At 63.4% G+C, this 20,072-nt stretch overlaps 2 protein-coding genes across 3 annotated transcripts; both read left to right on the top strand.

Annotated features, from left to right (window-relative positions):
• Positions 1-2,309: 2,309 nt before the first annotated feature.
• LOC102455412 (myosin light polypeptide 6) lies at positions 2,310-9,099 on the top strand. The gene is made up of 7 exons (XM_075901914.1): positions 2,310-2,604; positions 4,785-4,812; positions 5,714-5,857; positions 6,899-7,072; positions 7,494-7,571; positions 7,690-7,732; positions 8,743-9,099. The coding sequence occupies exons 1-6, from the start codon at positions 2,413-2,415 to the stop codon at positions 7,716-7,718; spliced, it is 645 nt and encodes a 214-aa protein (XP_075758029.1). The 5' UTR covers positions 2,310-2,412; the 3' UTR covers positions 7,719-7,732; positions 8,743-9,099.
• Positions 9,100-11,835: 2,736 nt separating this feature from the next.
• On the top strand, positions 11,836-18,971 carry MYL6 (myosin light chain 6). 2 transcript variants are annotated; one of them, XM_075901909.1, is made up of 7 exons: positions 11,836-11,976; positions 12,222-12,249; positions 15,528-15,671; positions 16,366-16,539; positions 16,985-17,062; positions 17,439-17,478; positions 18,635-18,971. In XM_075901909.1, exons 1-6 carry the CDS (start codon positions 11,851-11,853, stop codon positions 17,465-17,467), a joined length of 579 nt encoding a protein of 192 aa, XP_075758024.1. In that variant the 5' UTR covers positions 11,836-11,850; the 3' UTR covers positions 17,468-17,478; positions 18,635-18,971. The 2 variants fall into 2 exon arrangements, with proteins under 2 accessions (XP_075758024.1, XP_075758023.1); XM_075901908.1 differs by lacking the exon at positions 17,439-17,478.
• Positions 18,972-20,072: the final 1,101 nt, after the last annotated feature.

Genomic DNA, 20,072 nt, shown 5'->3' with positions numbered 1-20,072 from the left:
GGGGTCAGTTCCCAGGTACCCCAGCCTAGGAAGGGACCTGCCGCAGGCTGGGTGGAGGTTAGATTCCCCCTCCCCATCTGCCCAGTGGCCAGCTCTTGCTGGAGCCGTGCGCTCTACCCTCCTGTATGTACCGGGTGCATCCCAGCCGTGGGAGCTGGGTCTGATGGAGGGGGAGGAAGCATCGGCCTGGCCTGGCCTGCCTTGCCCCCCCCCTTCCGGGCTCCCCCCCATTCCCTGGGAACAAGCCAGGCCTAAGTTAACACTGTTGCCCACTGAAGGCTAAAGCTGCAACTTGGAGCCCAGTGGCTCACTCCCCCCCACACTGACCTTGGCCCCAGTGCCAGCGCTGGGCAGAGCTGGCTTTCACCTGGCACCAGCCCCTGCTGGAAGGGGGATGTGCAGGGCTCTGCCCCGGCCAGGCACTGCCCAGCAAGACAGCCCCTCTGCCCAACAGCTGCCCTGGCAGCCCCAGAGGTGGGGGCCTGGCAGCAGGAGGGCTGCGATGAAGCAGGGGTGAATTAGCCACCAAAGCTGGGTTCATGTGCTGTCTTGCGGCTCCTCCCCTGGAGCCCCAAGGGGCTTCTACCAGCCCTGCCCAATCCCCAGCGCCCCTGCTGCTTCTCTTGGGTCCAACTCTGGGGAAGGAGATCTCCGTGGGGCCAGAGCTGCTCCCTTGTGGGCCCGATATGGGGCCTGTGAGGGGCTAGGCCACATGTCCAGTTTTGCCCTCGGTTCCATGGGCTGTGAGTCCTCGTCTCTCTCCGGAGGGGAGGAAGCGGCCCTGTTTCACTGGGGAAACTGAGGCACAGGGTGGGCACAGCCCCACCCAGGGTGCAGAGCTGGGGGAGGGGGGAATGAGCTGGCGTGGGAGACAGTCAGGCCCTGCCCCCACCCCTAAGGATTCATGTGTCAGGGCAGGGGAGCCAGTTTCACGGATATGAAGGGGGAATTGCATCCTCCCCACCTAGTGCCAGGCCGGGATCCCCCCCCCCCAGCACCCTGTCAACAAGGGGAAGCGCTGGAAACTTCGTGGCATTCAGGTGCCCGAGTCACGTTTCAGCCGGTGGCGCTGGGCCCCGGTCCCTGCTCAGCACCGCGGGCGCCCTGCCAGGCTCGTTAATAATAATCTACGGAGAAACCCGCTTCATGGGACTGCAGGGCAGGGGGGGCACGTCGGGCCGTGAGCCAAGCCCTAATCAAACCGTGACGGGGGAGCAGCCAGCTGGACTTTTCCATCAACCCCTGCTTAGCCTGCAGGGCTGGGCCCAGGGCCAGATCAGGACAGGCCCTTTTGTTTCCACTCAGGGTAATTTCCAGGTGCTAATCAACCCACCCAGGGGCCGAGGGACTCTCACGGCGCTGCAGCCACCTCTGGGGTGTGCCCCCAGTAGCTGCTTAGAGCTCGGGGCACCCCGTGCAGAGTGCCGGATGCCGGCCGTACCTCACAGCAGCATATGAGAAGGGGTAAATCCTCGGCTGAAGCCACCCTCCCCAGTCACAGCCAGTACCCCCCTAACACACACACACCCCCACGTTCAGTGCCCCAGGACTGTGGCCTACAGCACCCAGCCACGGACCAGGCTGTCTGCCCAGCTTTGACAGAGCGGTGTCCCCAGCCCATCGCTGCTACCCCTGCCCGTCCCTGGACTTCGGAGGGGCTAGAGACGCGGCCCAGGCCTTGCTGCGTGGCGCCCGGACGCCTGGGTTCTAATCCTGAGGGGGGGAGGCCGAGGTGCTAGTGCAGGAGCAGGGGGGCTGCTGACCCACAGAAAAATCAGTGGGGGGGCCACAAGTGACGTGGCCCCCCACTGGGAAGGTGACAGACACGTGCTACGTTCGAGCCTGGGGCGGGGGGTGCTCAGCCTAGTAGATTTTGTGTGTTTCAGCCCCATGATGGAGCAGTGCGGGGGGGGGGGGGCGCTGAGGTTCCCCAGCCCTGCACTGGTGGCTTGTGGAGGAGCCCAGATGCAAGGGGGGCCGGGGGAGAGGCTGGGAGTCAGGACTCCTGGGTCCTTAAGCCGCTGCCCCCTGTCTCTGGCCCGGCCCTCACCTTCACCAGCCCTACGCTCATGCCCCTCCAAGCCTGCTTGGGCGGGGGGGGGGGGCATTTCCTCTGGCAGGCGGCCTGGTTCTCTGGTGCATGCTTGGCATGGCTGCTCCCGGGAGCTCACCTCTAAGAAAAGCCCTGGAGTTGGATGGCGGGGGCGGGGGGGGGGGGCTGCCACTTCTGACAATGAATGATGCTCTCCGTTTAGCCCCCCCTCTCCCCCAGCACTGCCCTTATCTAGCGCGCCTCCGGCCTGACGTCACCCCGGGCTATTTAAGCTGGGCCAGGCAGGGCAGCCCCAGGCTGGGACTTTGCCACGGCCCCACAGCCGCCTCCGCCTGCACGAGCCGCCGGGCGCAGCCGCCATGCCCCCCAAGAAGGAGCTGCCGGTGAAGAAGCCGGTGGCTGCGCCAGCCAAGCCGGGTGCCAAACCAGCCATCGCAAAGCCAGCGGCTGCAGCAGCGAAGCCCAAAGCCCCAGAACCGGCCCCGGCCCCGGCCCCACCCCCGGCCCCGGAGAAACCCAAAGAGCCGCCGATCGACCTCTCCAAAGTGGTGGTATGTGGGGTCGTCACCCGGGGGGGGGGGCAGGACTGCAGCTGAGGGGGGGTTCCCCTCAGGTGGTAGCAGCACCCCAAATAGAAACCCACCCTGCCTGCCATGTGAATGGGAGAGGATACCCCAGCCTGCACCGCGCTGCCCACTTTGCCCAGTGCTGGGCAGATAAGAAAACACCCCTGGGACTAGCACCCCTCTCCACCTGCTTCCCCGTGGCCCCGAATACTGCCCCTCCCCCCAGCGCCTGCATTTGCAGTGGGTGGGATGGCACCCCTCCCCCACATGCTCCCCTGATGGTTGCTGGAGGGCCGGGGGCTCCCCCAGGTTTCATCAGGGACAGAGGAGTGAACACCCCCCCTCCTGCAGTGAAGGCCACTATTCTTCCCTTTTCAGATGGGTAAACTGAGGCACAGGTGGGTGCTGCGATTTGCCCAATGTAAACCAGTGGTAGAGCTGGGACATGAACCCAGGAGTCCGGATAGCCCTCCTCCCCCCCCCCCCCGTTAGATCCCACTGCTGTCCCAGAGCTGGGACCAGAATCCAAGAGTGCTAGCTTCCAGCCCCCCGGTCTATCCTCACCCGCTTTCCAGCGCTTCACAGCAGAGCTGGGACTGAAGCAGGGGATGGGAGGGGTCCGTGGAGCAGCTTAATCTAACGGAGACTCATCTAAGCAACCAGCTCCTAGACAGTGGCCAGGAAGGGTGGGAGGTCTAGTGGTTAGAACATGGTGGTGGTGGTGGGGGAAATCAGCGAGTCAGGTCTCCTGGGGTCTGTCCCTGGCTTTGGAAGGGCAGTGATGTCTAGGGGTTAGACAGGGGGATTAGGGAGGCAGGATTCCTGGGTGCTATCCCTGGCTTTGGAAGGGCAGTGATGTCTAGGGGTTAGACAGGGGGATTAGGGAGGCAGGATTCCTGGGGTCTGTCCCTGGCTTTGGAAGGGCAGTGATGTCTAGGGGTTAGACAGGGGGATTAGGGAGGCAGGATTCCTGGGTGCTGTCCCTGGCTTTGGAAGGGCAGTGATGTCTAGGGGTTAGAGAGGGGGATTAGGGAGGCAGGATTCCTGGGTGCTGTCCCTGGCTTTGGAAGGGCAGTGATGTCTAGGGGTTAGAGAGGGGGATTAGGGAGGCAGGATTCCTGGGTGCTGTCCCTGGCTTTGGAAGGGCAGTGATGTCTAGGGGTTAGAGTGGGGGTGGGGACGCTGGGAGCTAGGACACTGAGAGCTGGTGTTATTCCCAGCTCTACCATGGCTTTGTTTCCAGCTCTTTCCAACAATGGCCAGAGCCCCTTGCCAGCGAGACGGCGGTGGGGGGGGGGCTGTTAGACAGTCACAGATGGGGGCCCTGAGCTCAGGCCAGGATAAATTTAGCCAGTGAGCAGGCCCCTGTTATTTTAATGACAGGGCTGGAATGGGCCTGCCTTCCCAGGCAGCCGGCTCGGGAACAGGTGGCCGCGGGTGGGGGGATTAGCACCCCCTTTTCCAGGCAGATTTATTTCAGCCCCAGCGCCGGGCACTGCTTTGCCAGGCCGCCACCTTCTGTGTGAAGGGGGTCGGGTTGCGGTGGCGGGGGCCGGGGAGCCCCACCCGCCAGGCCTCTGTGCAGGGGACAGAATGCAGCAAAATTCCTGAGGCAGTGAGGTAGGGCCCCTATAAAGAGTGTGACCAGGGGGCGATCAGGCCCTTATATGTATTCAGCTGCATGCCCAGCCCAGCGCCCCCTGCTGGCCGAGACCGGGCCTGGTGTCCCTATGACCCTGAGCCAGGGTCTCTGCCCCATCCCCATCCCCACAGCCCCCCCAGCTGGGGCAGGAGCAGACTCAGCCCTCATCTGATCTGGATCAAAACTTACAGGCCCTTTCACCATCAGCATCACACCCATCCTGCCCCCCACCTGACCCCTATGCCATGGGACACATTGCAGACCAGAAGCGGGGAGGAGCTCACAGCAGACCCATGGCTTGCCCCACCTCCCAAAGGCCAGCACTGGCTGCTGCATTTCCCCAATGGCTGGCAGCCCCACAGAGCCTATGGTCAGGCAGGTAATGACCGAGGCATCCCCCTGCCATGAGGCATGTAGCAGGATCGGGCCCTGGCTCTGCCCCAGAGCGTGTTGCCCGGGCCCAGGTCCGTAACAGACTGTGCAGCTCCCCTGTCTTAGTTAACATCCATTTCTCTCTTTGCAGATTGAGTTTAACAAGGAGGAGCTGGAAGGTAAGCCATGCGTCTGTGTGGCAGGGCAGCACTTCCACCAGCCTGCCCCCACTACATCCAGCTGTTTCCTGCCTGGGGGATCTTCTCCTGGTGCCTGGTTACATGGCACCAGCCTGCAGGGGGGCACTGGGCTTTGGCCACAGAGAGCTCTCAGCCTGGAGGGGCTCCCCCAGAAACTGATCCCAACCTGGAGGGTAAATCTCTAGGCCTGCCGCAAGGAGCTGGGATTAGAACTTCTGGCCTTCTGCGCCAAAGCCACCACCCTGGCCATGTGAGCGAAAGGAGCCCTCCCTCAGCCTTGCTGCAGTAGCAGGTCTGGGCCATTTGTGGGCGCCCTGTCCTGTACACCCCAAAGCAGCAGGCTCTGGTGCCCTCGTGTGGTAAGGAGCCATCCCACGGCCACGCTGGGAGAGGCGTTAACCTGGGCCCAGCGTCATAATTGGGCATTCGTTCAGCCAGGCCCCGGTAGTTGCAATCCGACACAGATGTGGGCGTCACTTCCTGTCCTGCGGTGCGTGGGTGGTATTGCTTAGCCGCTGTCGCATTCCTCCCCAGAGGTGGCTGCATCTCAGTGGTGACTAAGCAGTTGCCAGGTTTCACCCCAGAGGTGGCTGCATCTCTGTGATGCTCCCTGCGGGGGCCATACAGGATGGTGTCCCTTGGGATGGGGGGACACAGGTCTCGGGGTGAGGACCCCGGCTCCTGCTGGGGTTGGCGATTCCTGGGCTTTGCGCCGGGGCGTGGCCCCAGTTACAACTGGATGCCAATAGGAAGGGTGATCTGGACCGGGCTGTGCCCCCCCCCTCCAGTCTGGCCCCGATCCTGGCATGAAGCAGGCAGGTTAAACGGGCCGAGGCTGTGGGGTTCCAGCCCCTCTGACCTGCTCCGCTCCACCCCCCAGATTACAGGGAGGCTTTTCAGCTCTTCGACCGGGTTGGGGACGGCAAGATCCAGCTAAGCCAATGTGGGGACGTGCTGCGGGCCCTGGGCCAGAACCCCACCAACGCCGAGGTCATGAAAGTGCTGGGCCACCCCAAGCCCGATGGTGAGTGAGCAGGCGCCGGGGGGGGGGGGGGCGGCTTGGGCGCTAGCAGACAGTGCCCAGAGCCCCAGCGCCCGGAGTCAGGGGAAGCGGGAAGCGATGGCGGAGAGGGGGGAGAAGTCTGGATCCTGGTGTAAGGGCACGTGCCTGAGTCTGGGGGGGGTCTGGCACAGTTGCTCTAAGGGGGAGACCCCCTCGGGTCTCCAAGGGGCGTTTCCTCCAGGCCCCCCTGCTCTGGGGGGCTCCCATGGGAGTGGAGCTGGAGCCTTTCAGAGATTGTTGGCGTCAGCAGAGAGGGGTCCCTCTCCAGGGGACGCCCAGAGGAGGCTGCTGCTGCCCTCCAGGGACAGCCTAGAGCAGTGGTTCTCAAAGTGTGATCCATGGGCTCCGGGTTCCCCTCCCCGCCACAGCAGGGCACCTGAGCGGGTGCTCTAGTCCCACGGCCCCCTCCCCGCTGCAGGGGGGGTGGGACTTGCTGGCTGGATCCAGCGTACAAAGGGAGAAAGCAGATTGGGAAACTGCTCACCTGGAGGCTTTTCCCGCTGCTCCCATTGGCCAGAATCACGGCCAATGGGAGCAGCAGGGGGTGGTGGCTGGGAGCAGTTGGGAGCATGGAGCCAGATAAGCAACCCCCCATCACCCACATGCCCAGACCCCACATCCCCTTCCTGCTGAGACCCCATATCCCCACCCTGCTCCTTACCCCCACCTCCTCACAGTTCCTGTACCTCCCTACCTCCCGCCCAGCCCCTCCCCCCTCAGCCCCCGCCTGCACCTCTTTTGTCACCATGGGTGGCTGGCTGGTGGCCCGCAGAAAGGTCTGCATTGAGGCCAAAAAGTTTGGGAACCTCCGGCCTAGAGGGAGGAGGCCCCCACTACATGCCATGGGGTGTGGCTGGGCTATGTGACGGGGGCATCAGGGGCCCCATGCGGTGCTGGACCGCCTCTCCCCAGCCACGTGGGGGTGGCTGCATGGCAGGGCCCCCCTGGGCTCGGGCAGGGGGCAAGTCCCACGGCGCAGCCTCAGTTTCCCCCTCCCGGCAGAGCTGAACTCCAGGCGGGTGGAGTTCGAGCAGTTCCTGCCCATGCTGCAGACCATCGCCAAGAACAAGGACCAAGGCACCTACGAGGACTACGTGGAGGGGCTGCGGGTCTTCGACAAGGAGGGGAACGGCACCGTCATGGGGGCCGAGCTGCGCCACGTGCTCTCCACACTCGGTGAGCGCCCGAGCCAGCCCCTTGCAGCTGGGAGGGGGAGGGTGCCCCAGGCCAAGACAGCTGCCCCTAGGCTGGCGAGGCTCAGTGAATCTGGGGCAGAGACCCCCAGGTATCCGGCCTGGCACAGCCCCTTGCCAATGGCCCTGGCTGTGCCAAGGCGGCTCCGCTACTCGGCTCCCCTGGGCACGGATGGGCAAGCTCGCCCTACCGCCCCCAGGCTGGACCCATCTGGGGCAGGGGAGGGGTGGCGGTCGGGCATTACAGGGCTCCCTGGACTCGGCCCCCACAGGGCTGTCAGTCCGGCACCTGGGCGGGGCGAGTGCCAGAGGCGTGACGCCCTGTCACTGGGCAAAGACAGGATCCTCTGGGTGTTGGTTGAGCCTCTCGCCAGCGCTAACCCCCCCCCCCCCCCGGCCCACAGGCGAGAAGCTGACGGAGGAGGAGGTGGACGCTCTCCTAGCTGGGCATGAGGACGCCAACGGCTGCATCAACTACGAAGGTGGGAGCCCAGGGTCAGCCCGGACTCGGGGCCCTCTGGCCGCAGGCTCTGAGCCAGAGGGCTGGGGGGGGCCCAGTGGCCCCTTTCTGTGACTAATGCTTCTCTCCTCCCCTCACAGCCTTCGTCAAACACATCCTGTCTGGCTGAGCAGGCAACATGGGGTAGGTGCCCCCTTTTATTCGTCAGACTCCTTTTTGGGGGTGGCTGCTCCTTTCTCTACCTTGAGACCCCCTTCCCCTCGACCCTGCCTCTTTGCCAGGCCCTGGGCAGGTCCTCGCTCACCTGTGTAGCGTAAAACCCCTCTGCTCTGGCAGAGATGTGTTTTCCCGGCCGATCCCCTCCCCCGGAATACCTCCCAGTTCAGCGTCCTTCGTCCCATTCTAGTGGGGGAAACTGAGGCAGAGGGATTTGCTCAAGGTGAGCAGCAGGTCAGTGGCTGAGCCAGGCGCAGAAGCCAGGTCTCCCGCATGCTGGTCCGCGTGCTAACCACTAGGTCATGCTGCCTGAGAAACAGGCCCGGGTAGGATGCCCGCAGACAGGGCCAGCGTGAGTCTGGCTCAAGCCTGGTGAACTAGCTCTGGTACCAGCTGTGGCCCAAGACCATCAGACCGGCCCAGCTCCACTCTGCAGCACCGTGTCCCTAACGGGGCCCTGCAGGGTGCAATCAAACCTCTGAGGGGCCTGGGGAGCTGCCTCCAGAGCCCCAGGGGGGCCCCAGGGTGGAAGAGCCCCATGCAAAGGGGGCAGCGAGGCTTTGCTTTTATCACTCAGGATAGGGCATCGGGGTGCCTGGCCCCTACGCCCAGCTCTGACGTGGCCTCAGGCAAGCCCCTTCCCGTGCCTCAGTTTCCCCACCCCTCAGCACACGTCCCTTGCGGGGCTCCCGAAAGCTCCAACTCACCAACACCGCCCCGGCTCCCAGCGCCTCTGCTAGGCCAGCATCCTGCGGGCACAGCGGGTGCCCTGCGCACGCTGGGGCACCTGAGACCAACCCGCTGGCCCCGCTGTGCCGGGGAGAGATTCCCTCCAGCCTGTGCCCCGGGGCACGGAGCTTGAGATCAAAGCGAAGCTCTGGGGCGGCTCCTCCTCCTCCTGCCCCTGCCCCAAATGGGGCCCCAGCTCCCCAGATGGGCCACACGGGGCCTCTCACTGTCTCCTCTTCTCTCCCCAGGCCGGGCAGGATGGGGCTAAGCACCTGACATCTCCGGTGAAGACTCCTAGGCCCATCAGTCTGCGGGGGGGGGGGGCATGTCCGCTGCTCCCTTTTTCTCTCTAACCCCTCTCCCCCACCAATGGCCGCTGCAAAGGACTTGTAAACGCCTGACCGGAGTCTCCAAGGCCTCAGGACACCAGTGGCTGAGGATCCAGCAAGGGGGGTGTCGCAGGGTCCCCCCGAGAACAACGGCCCAGCCCAGGGGAGCCCACTAAGCAGATCTGCGGCCCCGCTCCAGATCCCCAGGCAGGAACGGACCCAATCCCCCTTGTGCCCGTCCTGCGTCTGGACAATAAAAGCCGTTTGTTTCCAGAAGCCTCTGGCCTCTAGGGTTCGTGTGGGGCCTCCTGCTAGTGGGGGAAAATCCCCCCCCCCACCGGCGCCCTAAGTATTCCAGGGGAGCCGTGGTGCAGACACCCTGGTGCTGGCAGAATTCCCTGGGGAGGTGAGCTCTGGAGTCCAGAGCCAGGGAATGGCAGCAGGGTCCTGGAGAAGTTCGGGGAAACACACCCACTGGTTCCTATTTGTATGGGGGTGAAAGGCTGGGACTGGAAGCACAGGGATCTGCCCCAGCAGCCCCCAGGCCTGCCCTGTGGCCCACAGCGCCCCCTGCTGGGAGCAGGAATTCCTCCCCTGCTGGTTTCTTTCCCGGCACTCACAAACTCCGCTCTTGTCCTTTTGTTTTTCCATTTGCTGCGTCCTCGGGTTGCCAGCGAGACCCAAAAAGTGCCATCGGCAGTGGAGGGTCGCCCCCTTCCCCTCCCCGCCTGCCGTTTGCAGAATCCCTGGCGTTACCCCTCAGTCAGGGAGCAGCCACTAGTAGGGTTGCCAGGTGGCCGGTTTTCACCCGGACAGTCCGGTAATTGCATCTTCTGTCCGGATTAAAAAAAAAACCAGAAATGTAAAATGTCCAGTATTTTCTGTTTTTCTGGGACGGAAAGCCAGTGAGGACATTTTGCCCCAGCTGCATCTGGCAGGGGTGCAGAGAGTGGGGAACGCAGGAATTTAAAGGCATAGCAACTCTTTTTTTTTTCCCCCCCTCACCCAATTTTTTTTCCCCACCATATTAGGGATTTTTTGTGAAGATATCTGGCAACACTAGCCACTAGCTGTGTTATGGCCCATTTGGGACCTGGGAAAAGCCAGCACCTTCCCTGCCTTCCAGCGGGAGGCACCTGGCTCCAGGCGGTTTGGAATTCCTCTGCCCTCTCCTTGGAAAAGACTCGGCACGTCAGCGCCACCGAGACGGAGACACAGGCTGAGGCCTGTCACTAGCCGAGCCATGTCGGGGCATTCGCGGACCGGCATGGGGGTCCCACTGGCCCGGCTGCCCTGGAGGCCGAGAACTGCAGCTGCAGCACAGGGCACCGGGGGAGTGGGTGACACTTGGACTGAGGGGTCCGTAGCCCAAAAGGGGCATGAAATAAAGGTGCCCCGAGCTGACCCAGTCCTAGTGCAGGGCTTGGTTAATTCTCAGGCAGGTCAGAGCGATCAATGAAAGTGAGAGAAATCTGACGCATTAAGGACAAATTGTTGGGGTGGGGGCAGGAGGCTTGTGGGGTTCAGGGGGGGTGTCTTTCCCATGGGGCTGGAAGATGATTTGCCTGAGTGAGCACTCGCTAGGTGTTTGGGGCAGCTAAACCTAGCAGGGTCAGCGCCGGGCGACTGCCAGAGAACAGGGGCCTGCTCATTAAACCCCCCGACTTGAATTCCGCCCCATTTGGGTTAGGCTGTTGGCAGCCATGTCAGCTGAATGGACCCAGCTGGCCGCTGCCGGGTTCTCACTCCCCAGCACCGTCGCCCTGCTCAGCCGGCAGGTGGGTTGGGATGGGAGAGACAGGCTGGCCCAGGCGCCCCGTTATGGATGATGCTTTGGTGGTGTGGGGGCTGCAGGCTCTTCCCCGAGGCTGCCCGCTGGTGCGGGGTGATCACACCTGTGGGGGGCGGGGGTGTCACCTGCTGAGAGGCGAGCGCCCGCACAGAGAACGGGTCCCATGGAAATGCCCATGTACATGCTGCCCCTGGTCCCTGAAGAGCTGTTCTGTTAAATTCGGCTCTGGTGAGGCCACATCTGGAATATTGTGTCCAGTTCTGCCCCCCCCCCCCACTCTAGACAGGATGTGGACGCATTGGAGAGGGCTCAGCGGAGGGCGACCAAAATGGTTGGAGCACATGACCTATGAGGAGAGGCTGAGGGATTTGGGTTTGTTTAGTCTGCAGAAGAGAAGAGCGAGGGGGGATTTGAGAGCAGCCTTCAACTTTCTGAAGGGAGGGTCCAAAGAGGATGGCGAGAGGCTGTTCTCAGTCCTGATGGAGGGAGCAATGGTCTCAAGTTACAGTGGAGGAGGGCAAGGTTAGATATTAGGAAATACTATTTCCCTAGGCGGGTGGGGAAGCACTGGGATGGGTTCCCTAGGGAGGGGTGGAATCTCCAGCCCTAGAGGTCTCCACCTGACAAACCCCTGGCCGGGTTGATTGAGTTGGGATTGGTCCTGCCTAGAGCAGGGGGCTGGATTTGATGACACCTTGAGGTCTCTTCCAGCTCTAGGATTCTATGAAATGAAACCCACCCTCCCCCCTGTTCCCCCAGCCCCTGCTGGGACCCTGCCTGCCCCCCACTTCCTCCAATCCCTGCTGGGACCCTGCCTGCCCCCCACTTCCTCCAATCCCTGCTGGGACCCTGCCTGCCCCCCACTTCCTCCAATCCCTGCTGGGACCCTGCCTGCCCCCCACTTCCTCCAATCCCTACTGGGACCCTGCCTGCCCCCCAATTTCCTCAATCCCTGCTGGGACCCTGCCTGCCCCCCAATCCCTGCTGGGACCCTCCCTGCTCCTGTTTTCCCAACCCCCTGCGGAACACCCCCAGACCTCCATTTCTTCTAACCCCCTCTGGGACTCTCCCTGCCCCCCTGTTTCCCCATCCCCCACTGGGTCCCCCTAGCCCCCCATTCCTCCAACCCCCTCTGGGTCCCTCCCCGGTCCGGCCCCCCCGCAAGACCCCCATCTCCATGTCTATCTATAGACAAAGTCGGGGCTGCTGCGAGCGACTCCCCCGTCTAAGGCCTGATGCCGCAGTTAAGTAGCACTGGCCAATGGCGTGCGAGTGCCGGGGTGACGTCAACGTCTGTAAAAAAAGGGCAGAGGAAGCAGAGCGCAGGGTCCATTGCTGGGAGTGGAGCTGCAGCCGCCATGGTAGGGGGGGGGGGCAAGCTGGGGTGCACGGGGGGAGGGGGGCCGAGCTTCGGGCGCACGGGGGGCGCACTGAGGGGGAGGCGAGCACCAGGGTGGGGGGGTCACGCTTAGGTCCCAGCCCGCCTAAGCCAGCGACCTGCCTCCCGGGGGCGCAGCGCTTCTGGGGGTCCGGGCTCGCGGGCGTGGAGGGGGGGGGGGGGGCTGGCAGCCCCGCTGACGGCGGCTCCGCTCTGCTTGCCTTGCAGTGCGATTTCTCCGAGGATCAGACGGCCGGTAAGTGACCCTCCCCCCTTCCTTGCGCAACCTTTGCGCGGTATTTTCATCTCGGGGTGACTCCTTGGCGCGTCCCGCCGCCGCCGAAGGATTCACCGCTCTCTCTCCCTCCCTTATAGACCTTCCTCCTCCTCTGTCACTAGCCTTCACTCTCCTGTAGCCTCCTCTTTCTAGCCTCCGGCGGTAAGTGGGGCCGGCCCTACCTGTGTGATCGCTCCCCCCTCCCATTAACACGGGGCCCCTCGCTTCGGGGGGAGGGGGGGCTCTCTCCGGGCTGACTTTGGCTCTTGCTGCTCCGGGGTTCCCAGCTCCCTAATCCTGAGTCTGGGGGTGACTCACCTGCCCCCCCTTTGCGCGCATGGCTCACCTATGAGCAGTTTCCTGGCCCAGCCCGGCGGGCCCCGCCCAGCCTGCGGGCCTCTCTGCCGGGTAACCCAGCACGGCCGGATGGGGGGCAGATTAGGCTTTAGGGGCGCTGCGTGGACCCCCCCCCCGCCTGTGAGTCAGGGGAGGGGTGGCCGGCTGCAGGCGGGGTGTGGTCGCAGCGGAAAATGGCTGCAAAGCTCTGGGACCGGCAATCACCCGTGGCAAACTCCCAGCTCGGGCGCCCCCCCGTCCCCGGCGGGGCGGGAGACACCCGGAGCAGGGGTCGCGGCTGGAATGTTGCGCTGCGCAGTCCCTGCGCGCTGCCTCGCTTGGATCTCCATATACGGGCACAAAACCCGCGGCCCGGGGCCCGCCCGCCTGGGCGGCAAGGGGGGCCCGGCCGTTCCGGGCAGGGATCAGCCAGCCCGGGACGTGGGGAGGGGTCTCCGCTAACCGGGGCGTGGGGAGGGGCCAGATCCTCTCTGGGTCCCCTGGCAGGTGCTTGCTGTTGGCTACAGCAGGAAGTGCCTAGGGCTAGTGAGTTTCAAACTTTTTTCCTTATGACCCAGCTGAAGAAAATGTTTAGGCTGGGTTGCAGCATCATGTGGCGGGCGTGGGGGCTGAGGATGGGGTGCAGGGAGGGGCTCTGGCTTGGGGGGCCATGGCTAGGGCAGGGGGCTTACCTTGCACGGCTCCGGCGGGGGCCCTAACGCAACTTCCTGCCTCTTCTGGCCCTGCAGACCAGGCTGAGCCTCCGAAGCAGCCGGCAGCAGGTTCCCAGCCAACGAGTGGGGAGTGGGGTCTAGCGCTCCGGGCAGTCCGCCGAGTCCTGTGCGCTCTTCTCCGTCCCCGGAGCCCGGCCTGTTGCCGGCCACTAATGGGGCGCGGCGCAGCCTGTGGTTCTAGGACAGGCAGGGAGCTGCCTTAGCCCCCCACTGTTCCCCCTGCTGCCGCAAGCCCTAGTTTGAAAAGCACTGCACTAAGGAGTGAGCCCTGTCTCCTGGGTTCGTTCCCAGCTTCAGGAGGGGAGTGGTGGGGTCTAGTGGGTTAAAGTGGGGGGAGGGGAGAGCTTGGATCCTGGACTCCTGGGTCCTTTCCCCAGCTCTGCAGCTTTCTCCTTCCCATGGAGGTTCTGGGCAGACTGCTAGGGGGTGGGAGGGCTGTCTTGTGCAAGGTGTCGCTTTGCCTCCTCCCCTGCCAAGACCCCACTCTTGGCTGTTGCCCCCATGGCCACATCCCTCGTGCGAGACTCACCGGGGCTGACCCTTGGGCGTTGCAGTGCCCTGATGCCCCCGGTTGGCCTTAGCGTCAATTACTGTGTGAGCACCTCTAGGGCCGGGTGAAGGCGGAACTGGGGACCCAAGTGGCGCCAACCTGCCAGCTAAGGCGGGTGCAGCGTTGCCATCAAAGGCAGGCGTCTCCCATCCCTGGCTCAGGCTGGGCTCAGCGAATGGGCAGCCCCATGCAAGCCCCCTGGCTCTTCCCCGAGTCTGCGTCCGGGAACCTGGATCCGACGAGGAAAGGAGATCTGGGCGGCTCTGCACCCGGCGGTTCCCTTCGACTCCACCAGCCGGCTGCGTCGCTCGGGGGGGGGGGGGGGGGGGAACTGGGGAGGTAGTCGAGGCCCGGCAACCCTTCAGCTAGGAGCGGCTCTAGCCAGAGATGTGTCATTCTCCCCCCCTGCCCCCCTATCCCAGCATCAGTCTGTGCCGGCAGCAACAGCTGTCTGAGCTCAGGCTAGCGCAGCGTGACAGTGACCAGTCTGGGGCAGAGCTGGGAATTGGACCTGGGGCTCTCCAGTCTGGCACCTTATCCCAGGCTTCCTGTCGAGGGCAGGTCAGAGAACTGGCAGGGACCTCGTGAGGTCGTCAAGTCCGGTCCCCTGCCCTCACAGCAGGACCTAGCACCAGCTATCATCCTCTAACCTGCTCTTAAACGTCTCCAGGGATGGAGATTCCACAACTCCCCCCCCCCCCCCCCCGGCACAGTGTTTCACCCTCCTGAGTTAGGAAGTTTTTCCTAGTGTCCAACCTAAACCTCCCTGGCTGCAGTTTAAGCCCCTTGCTGCTTGTCCTGTCCTCTGAGGCCAGGAAGAACAAGTTTTCTCCCTTCTCCTTATGACACCCTTTGAGATACCTGAAAACGGCTCTCCTGTCCCCCCTCAATCTTCTCTTTTCCAAACTAAACAAGCCCAGTTCTTTCAGTCTTCCCTCCTAGCTCATGTTCTCTAGACCTTTCATCATTCTTGTTGCTCTTCTCTGGGCCTTCTCCAATTTCTCCACATCTTACTTGAAATGCGGTGCCCAGAACTGGACACAACACTCCCACGGAGGCCCAACCCGCGCAGAGCAGAGCGGAAGAACGACTTCTCGTGTCTTGCTCACAACACGCCTGTTCCTGCAGCCCAGAATCATGTTTGTTTGGTTTTTTGCAACAGCGTCACACTGACTCAGATTTAGCTTGTGATCCACTATGACCTCTAGATCCCAGGATTTTTTTGGTCCTCTCTGGATTTTCTCTAGTTCGGCCCCATCTTTCCTGCCATGTGCCCAGACCTGGGCTTGATTCTCCAGCTGAAGGCAGGACGCTGGGTGTCTGGAGCCAGGCGTCTGATCCAGTGCAGGGAATCCTGGCCCAAGTTTCTGGGAGACTAGTTGGGGGGTGACGAGGGTTCTTGTCTCTGCTGAAGCTTAGCTCCTGCTTGGGGGGTTGGTGGGAGGGGAGGTACTCGGGGAGAGGGCAGCTTACCCTGGCATGTGCTTGCGGAGCTATGGTTTGGCCGGAGCGGAGCCGGGCGGATGGGGGTTGGCCAAGGGGCGTTGCTGGTGTCTGTCCGAACTGAGGGTCAGGGACGCATCGGGGACCGCGGCTCCTTGTGCCGTGACCCCTCCTGGCTCTCTCCCCGCCTCTAGAGTTCAAGGAGGCTTTCCAGCTCTTCGACCGCACTGGGGATGGCCGGATCCTGTACAGCCAATGTGGGGACGTGATGCGGGCCCTGGGCCAGAACCCCACCAATGCCGAGGTCATGAAGGTGCTGGGGAACCCCAAGAGCGATGGTGAGTGATAGCCAGGCCCCCTCCCTCCCTGGGACTGGGGGGGTGTCTTCTCCTGGCCCCGCTGGCTGGGCTGAGATCCTGGCACGTTGGGGCCCGAGCTGGCTTAACACTTAGAGGTGGGGGGAGACCCCCTGCTTTGGGCGGCTGGCTGTGTGGCATGGAACAAGGAGGTGAAACTCTTGTCTGAGCTCCAAGTCTGTTCTCTGCTCCCCTGCCCTGCAGCGGGGTGGGAAAGTTTTGCATCAAAGGGCCCAGGATGAGCCGTGCTTGAGGAGGTTTCTGGGTGTAGGCTGGAACGAGACAGGCCGACCCCTCCCTGGAATAGCCCGTGTACCAGTGGCCCAGGCTCAGCTGGGCTGTGGGCAACCTGCATGCAGCTCCCAGCGAAGGGACTTGAACCTGGATCTTTGCCATCCCAGGGGAGTGGCTGAACCCCCACGCTGTGGTGTGGGAGAAGCAGGGGGTTGGGGGGAATCTCCGATTTCCCTTTATTGTAGGCCCTGACTGTGCCCCGTCGACACAACCCCCACCTCTGCTCCCCCGAGCGCCCTCCTCAAACGCCTCTTCAGAATGGCCGGTGCTGCTCAGGGCCTTGGGCGCCTGCCCTGCTCTGGAGCCTGGGAGGCGCTGTGCCAGCGGCTGAGAGAGCCCCAGTCCTTGCTGGGGTCTCAGCCGCGCCCCCTTCTCCCGCCAGAGATGAACACCAAGACGCTGAGCTTTGAGCAATTCCTGCCCATGATGCAGACCATCGCCAAGAACAAGGACCAGGGCTCCTTCGAGGACTACGTGGAGGGGCTGCGGGTCTTCGACAAGGAGGGGAACGGCACCGTCATGGGGGCGGAGATCCGCCACGTCCTCGTCACCCTGGGTGAGGCGCTGCGGCCTGGCGGGGCGGCTGGGGGGGGCACTTATCTCCATGCTCCGGCTTGGGGAAGCCCGTTGGGTTTGCTTGGAGAGTCAGGATGCTGGTTCTGTTCTCGCCACCGCCCCATAAATCAGGGGGCTGAATCCTGCCTCTCGGCCTGAGAATCCCCTTCCCCCAAAGGTCTCCCCGAGGTCTCGGCGGAGGGGGGGGCCCTTTCCCTGTGTGTGCAGTGAGGAGTGTGGCAGGGCTGAGCGAGGACACGGGAGTCCTGCCTCCCCACCCGTGCTTGACGGACAGAGCTGGGAATAGGAGACTTTGGCTCCCGAGGCCCAGGTGTCCACGTGGAAGCTGCTGATCCCAGAAGATCTGAGGCTGGATTTGCTGGGAGGGGAGGGGGATGCTGCAGGGCTGGGGGTTTCTGTAGTAAAATCCCCTCTCTCCCGTACAGGGGAGAAGATGACGGAGGAGGAGGTGGAGATCCTGGTGGCTGGGCACGAAGACAGCAACGGCTGCATTAACTACGAAGGTGAGGGGCAGGGGGCACTGGTGTGTGGTTGACTCCAGAGCCAGCTGGGGAAGGGCGTTTGATCCCATCGCACCTGGTGGCTTTGGCTCTCCTGTCTTGGGGGGGGGGGGGGGGGGGAGGAAGAGTCCAACCTGTGCTGGGGGGGGGCCCAGGGCCAGCTCGGTGGGCCTGGCTTATTCCCCCCCGTGAGGACTGCAGCCACCCAGGGGACGTCTCCCACCCCCGGAGCGGAGAGTCGGGCACCGCGATCAGAAACACCGGCCCCTGATCATTCCTGTGGGGGCGTCCCCGCAATCCGCCCCCCCCCCCCCCCCCGTGCTTGTTCGCTCCGTGTGTCCACTGTGTTTGCTTGATGGATGTCTCTTCCTTCCAACAGCGTTTGTGAGGCACATCTTGTCAGGGTGAAGCCGAGTGGGGTACGCCTCTTCCCAACCTCCCTTCACTTACCCCTCCCTGCCCCCCTTCTGTTTTAAAGGAGTCTTGTTTGCGCTCTTGTCCCCCCCCTGTCCAGTGTACCCCCTCGGCATGTCTCTGCATGTAGCTGACTCTTTGTAGCCAAGCGGGGGGGCAAGGGAAAGAGGCGTGCACCAATTTTAAAGCAAGACTGTCTCGTCTGGGTGGGGTGGGTGGGGTGCGCTGGGGGTTCTCTGGCACTGTGGCGGCTGCTGTAGGTGGAGGAGGCCTGCCGCAGACTTCACAGAACCCCCGTCGGGGAGCAAGGGGGACATGGACTCCTGGAGCCCCGTGGGCAGGTGGGACATGGGAACTTCCCTGCCAGAGGCTTGTGCTGGCCCAAGCGGGCGAGTGTGTTAGCTGCTGCCCGGCCCCCTGGGCCATCAGTTAACCAAACAGTCTTTCTTTGGGGAGTGGTGCAGTGGCTGTCTGCCTGGCCCCTTCTCTGCGGCTCTCCAGTCTTCTCTCCCCAGCGGCCTGGCCCCCGCCAGCCCGTCTCTCTGCTGTAGCCGACGTGCTCTCCTCGCGCCTGCCGGAAAGCAGTGCCGCTTGTAGCCCCCCCCCTCCCCCGGTGCCTGGCCCTAGCTGTAGATAATCCTCCCCCCCCCCCCGCCTCCTCTTTCTGCCACCGCGGGTCTGAGCGCTGTTCTCCGAGGCCGGGCTGCTGCAGGGGGGAGTGTGTGTCCTGGGACAGCTGTGGTGGGGGGCTGTGCTGACGGGTGGGGCCCAGGGCTGTGGCTCTCACCCATTGTTCGTGGGTTTTCCATGGGCAGCAGGAGCATCTGCCCAGGAAGAAGTGGAGGGGACCAGCTCTCCCTGCTCCAGGTCTGACCATGGAGCCGGTGCGGCTGCCTGCACCAGCTCTTACCAGCTTGAGAGTAACAGGCTGGCAGGGGCCTGCACCTTTTGGGGCTCTCGAGGGGGGTAGGGGGGATGTAGGCAGCTAAGTGGGTCACTAAACACATTAACTCCCCCTCCAACCCCAGCAGACCCTGCCCTGCAGCCCGGTTGCATTCTCTCTTCCCATCCCCCTCCCAGGACTCTTTCTCCCCCAGCTATGGAGGTGCCTCTCTCAGCGCAGGGCAGCTGCCGGGTCTCACACCTGCCTTCTCTCCACAGAGCTGGTCCGGATGGTGCTGAGCGGCTGAAGACGAGAGTCCATCTGCCCCCCCAGCGGCCCGGGGCCTTGGCTCGCTGCTGGGTGCTCGGCTGTATTCTGTTCTGTGCCTTTTTCTACTTCTACGCAATGTCAATGTCGTCTTCCTCCCTCTTCGGACCGTTTGGACTTGCAGTGGGGGGAGGGAGTTGGGGGGTGGCCCCTGGAGGTAGGTGGGAGGAAGAATGATGTTTCCTTTCTGTGCGTGCCCCCCCCCTCCCCCAGTCTCACTCCCTGCAGCCGGGCTCAGTCATTTCTCTTTCCAGCTGCTCTCACCTAATAAAGAGTTTGACAAGTGGAGGCTCAGGCCTGTTTTGAAAGCAGGAGAGATGATACAGCACCTGGAAAAGTGGGTGTGGGTATGGGGGGGGCTGGCTATGTCAGCTGTGGGGTGTGTGAAAGCTAGAGCTGGCTGTGGGGCCTGAGTGGGGAACTAAGGCATTGGGTATGGTCTGCGTTCCTGTGCCTGGGAGCAACTGGCCTGGGCTTCCAGGTGTGGATCTCAGGGCCGTGGGGTGGAGCAGGAAGACTTTTCCCTGTGCAAAGCCTGGCAGGGTCTATCTGGAGCTTGAGGGGTCCTTCTCCCCCTGCAGAGGGGCAGTGACAACACCCTGTGCCCTTTGAGGTGGGGGGAGGTGTCTCCCCTAACGGCCTGGGGAGGGGGTTGCTTAGGGAGAAGGAAGAGCCACATCTGTCCGTGTTGGGCATGGTGGGGGGAGTGGACACAGGGAGGAGAGGCGGGGGCACGTTTACCCCTGTGCCTGGTAAAACCAGCACTTACAGCCTGGGCTCCCAGCTGCCCCCAGGGCAGTCGGTCCCACCAGCACTGTAGGGAAACTGAGGTGCATGGGGAGGGCTGGCAGGCTCTCCTAGGCCGGGGGTGTGGCAGGGTGGCTGCTGTACCAGGCTGAGTGAGGGCACTGCAGCTGTTAGCAACATGCACAAAGCTGTAATGCAGAAGCCTGGAGGGAGGAGGGGGGGGGCGTGGTGGCTTCTGAACCAGCCTCCCCCCCACCCCTGCAGCTGAAACTCAAGCTGCAAGTGTTTGACAGCATCCCATGCTGGTGGGGGGTGTTACCTTAGCACAGGGCCCAGCCCCCCATCAAACCCCCTCCCAGGGCTGCAGCAACCTGAGCCCAAGGCCATGCTGGTGGCTTCCAGTTGGACCCCCCTGTGCTGGGTAGGGTGACCCCCACCCCAGGCATCTTACAGCAGGGAAACTGAGGCCTAAGGTGGCCCATTTCTAGTCCCCTCCCCCAGGCTGCAGCACTAATCATCCCCCTCCCTGCCCAGCCCCGGTGACCGCACATTAGCCAAGGCCTGGAGATGCGTTTCCTGCCTCTGCTGCAGCTGGGCTCCCCGCAATGGCTGTTTTTAGCCTGGCCGGCTTTGGGAGCCTCC

The sequence above is a fragment of the Pelodiscus sinensis genome, chromosome 19 (assembly GCF_049634645.1).
Source record: "Pelodiscus sinensis isolate JC-2024 chromosome 19, ASM4963464v1, whole genome shotgun sequence".
Taxonomy (NCBI): domain Eukaryota; kingdom Metazoa; phylum Chordata; order Testudines; family Trionychidae; genus Pelodiscus; species Pelodiscus sinensis.
This window is presented reverse-complemented; position numbering and strand designations above follow the sequence as displayed.

Excerpts from the sequence above, each read along its gene's own strand:
- LOC102455412 (XM_075901914.1), top strand. The coding sequence starts at position 2,413 with ATGCCCCCCAAGAAGGAGCTGCCGGTGAAGAAGCCGGTGGCTGCGCCA. Across the intron at positions 2,605-4,784 it reads TCGACCTCTCCAAAGTGGTG|ATTGAGTTTAACAAGGAGGA; the intron begins GTATGTGGGGTC and ends CTCTCTTTGCAG. Across the intron at positions 7,073-7,493 it reads CCACGTGCTCTCCACACTCG|GCGAGAAGCTGACGGAGGAG; the intron begins GTGAGCGCCCGA and ends CCCGGCCCACAG.
- MYL6 (XM_075901908.1), top strand. The coding sequence starts at position 11,851 with ATGCCGCAGTTAAGTAGCACTGGCCAATGGCGTGCGAGTGCCGGGGTG. Across the intron at positions 16,540-16,984 it reads CCACGTCCTCGTCACCCTGG|GGGAGAAGATGACGGAGGAG; the intron begins GTGAGGCGCTGC and ends TCTCCCGTACAG. Across the intron at positions 17,063-18,634 it reads CGGCTGCATTAACTACGAAG|AGCTGGTCCGGATGGTGCTG; the intron begins GTGAGGGGCAGG and ends TTCTCTCCACAG.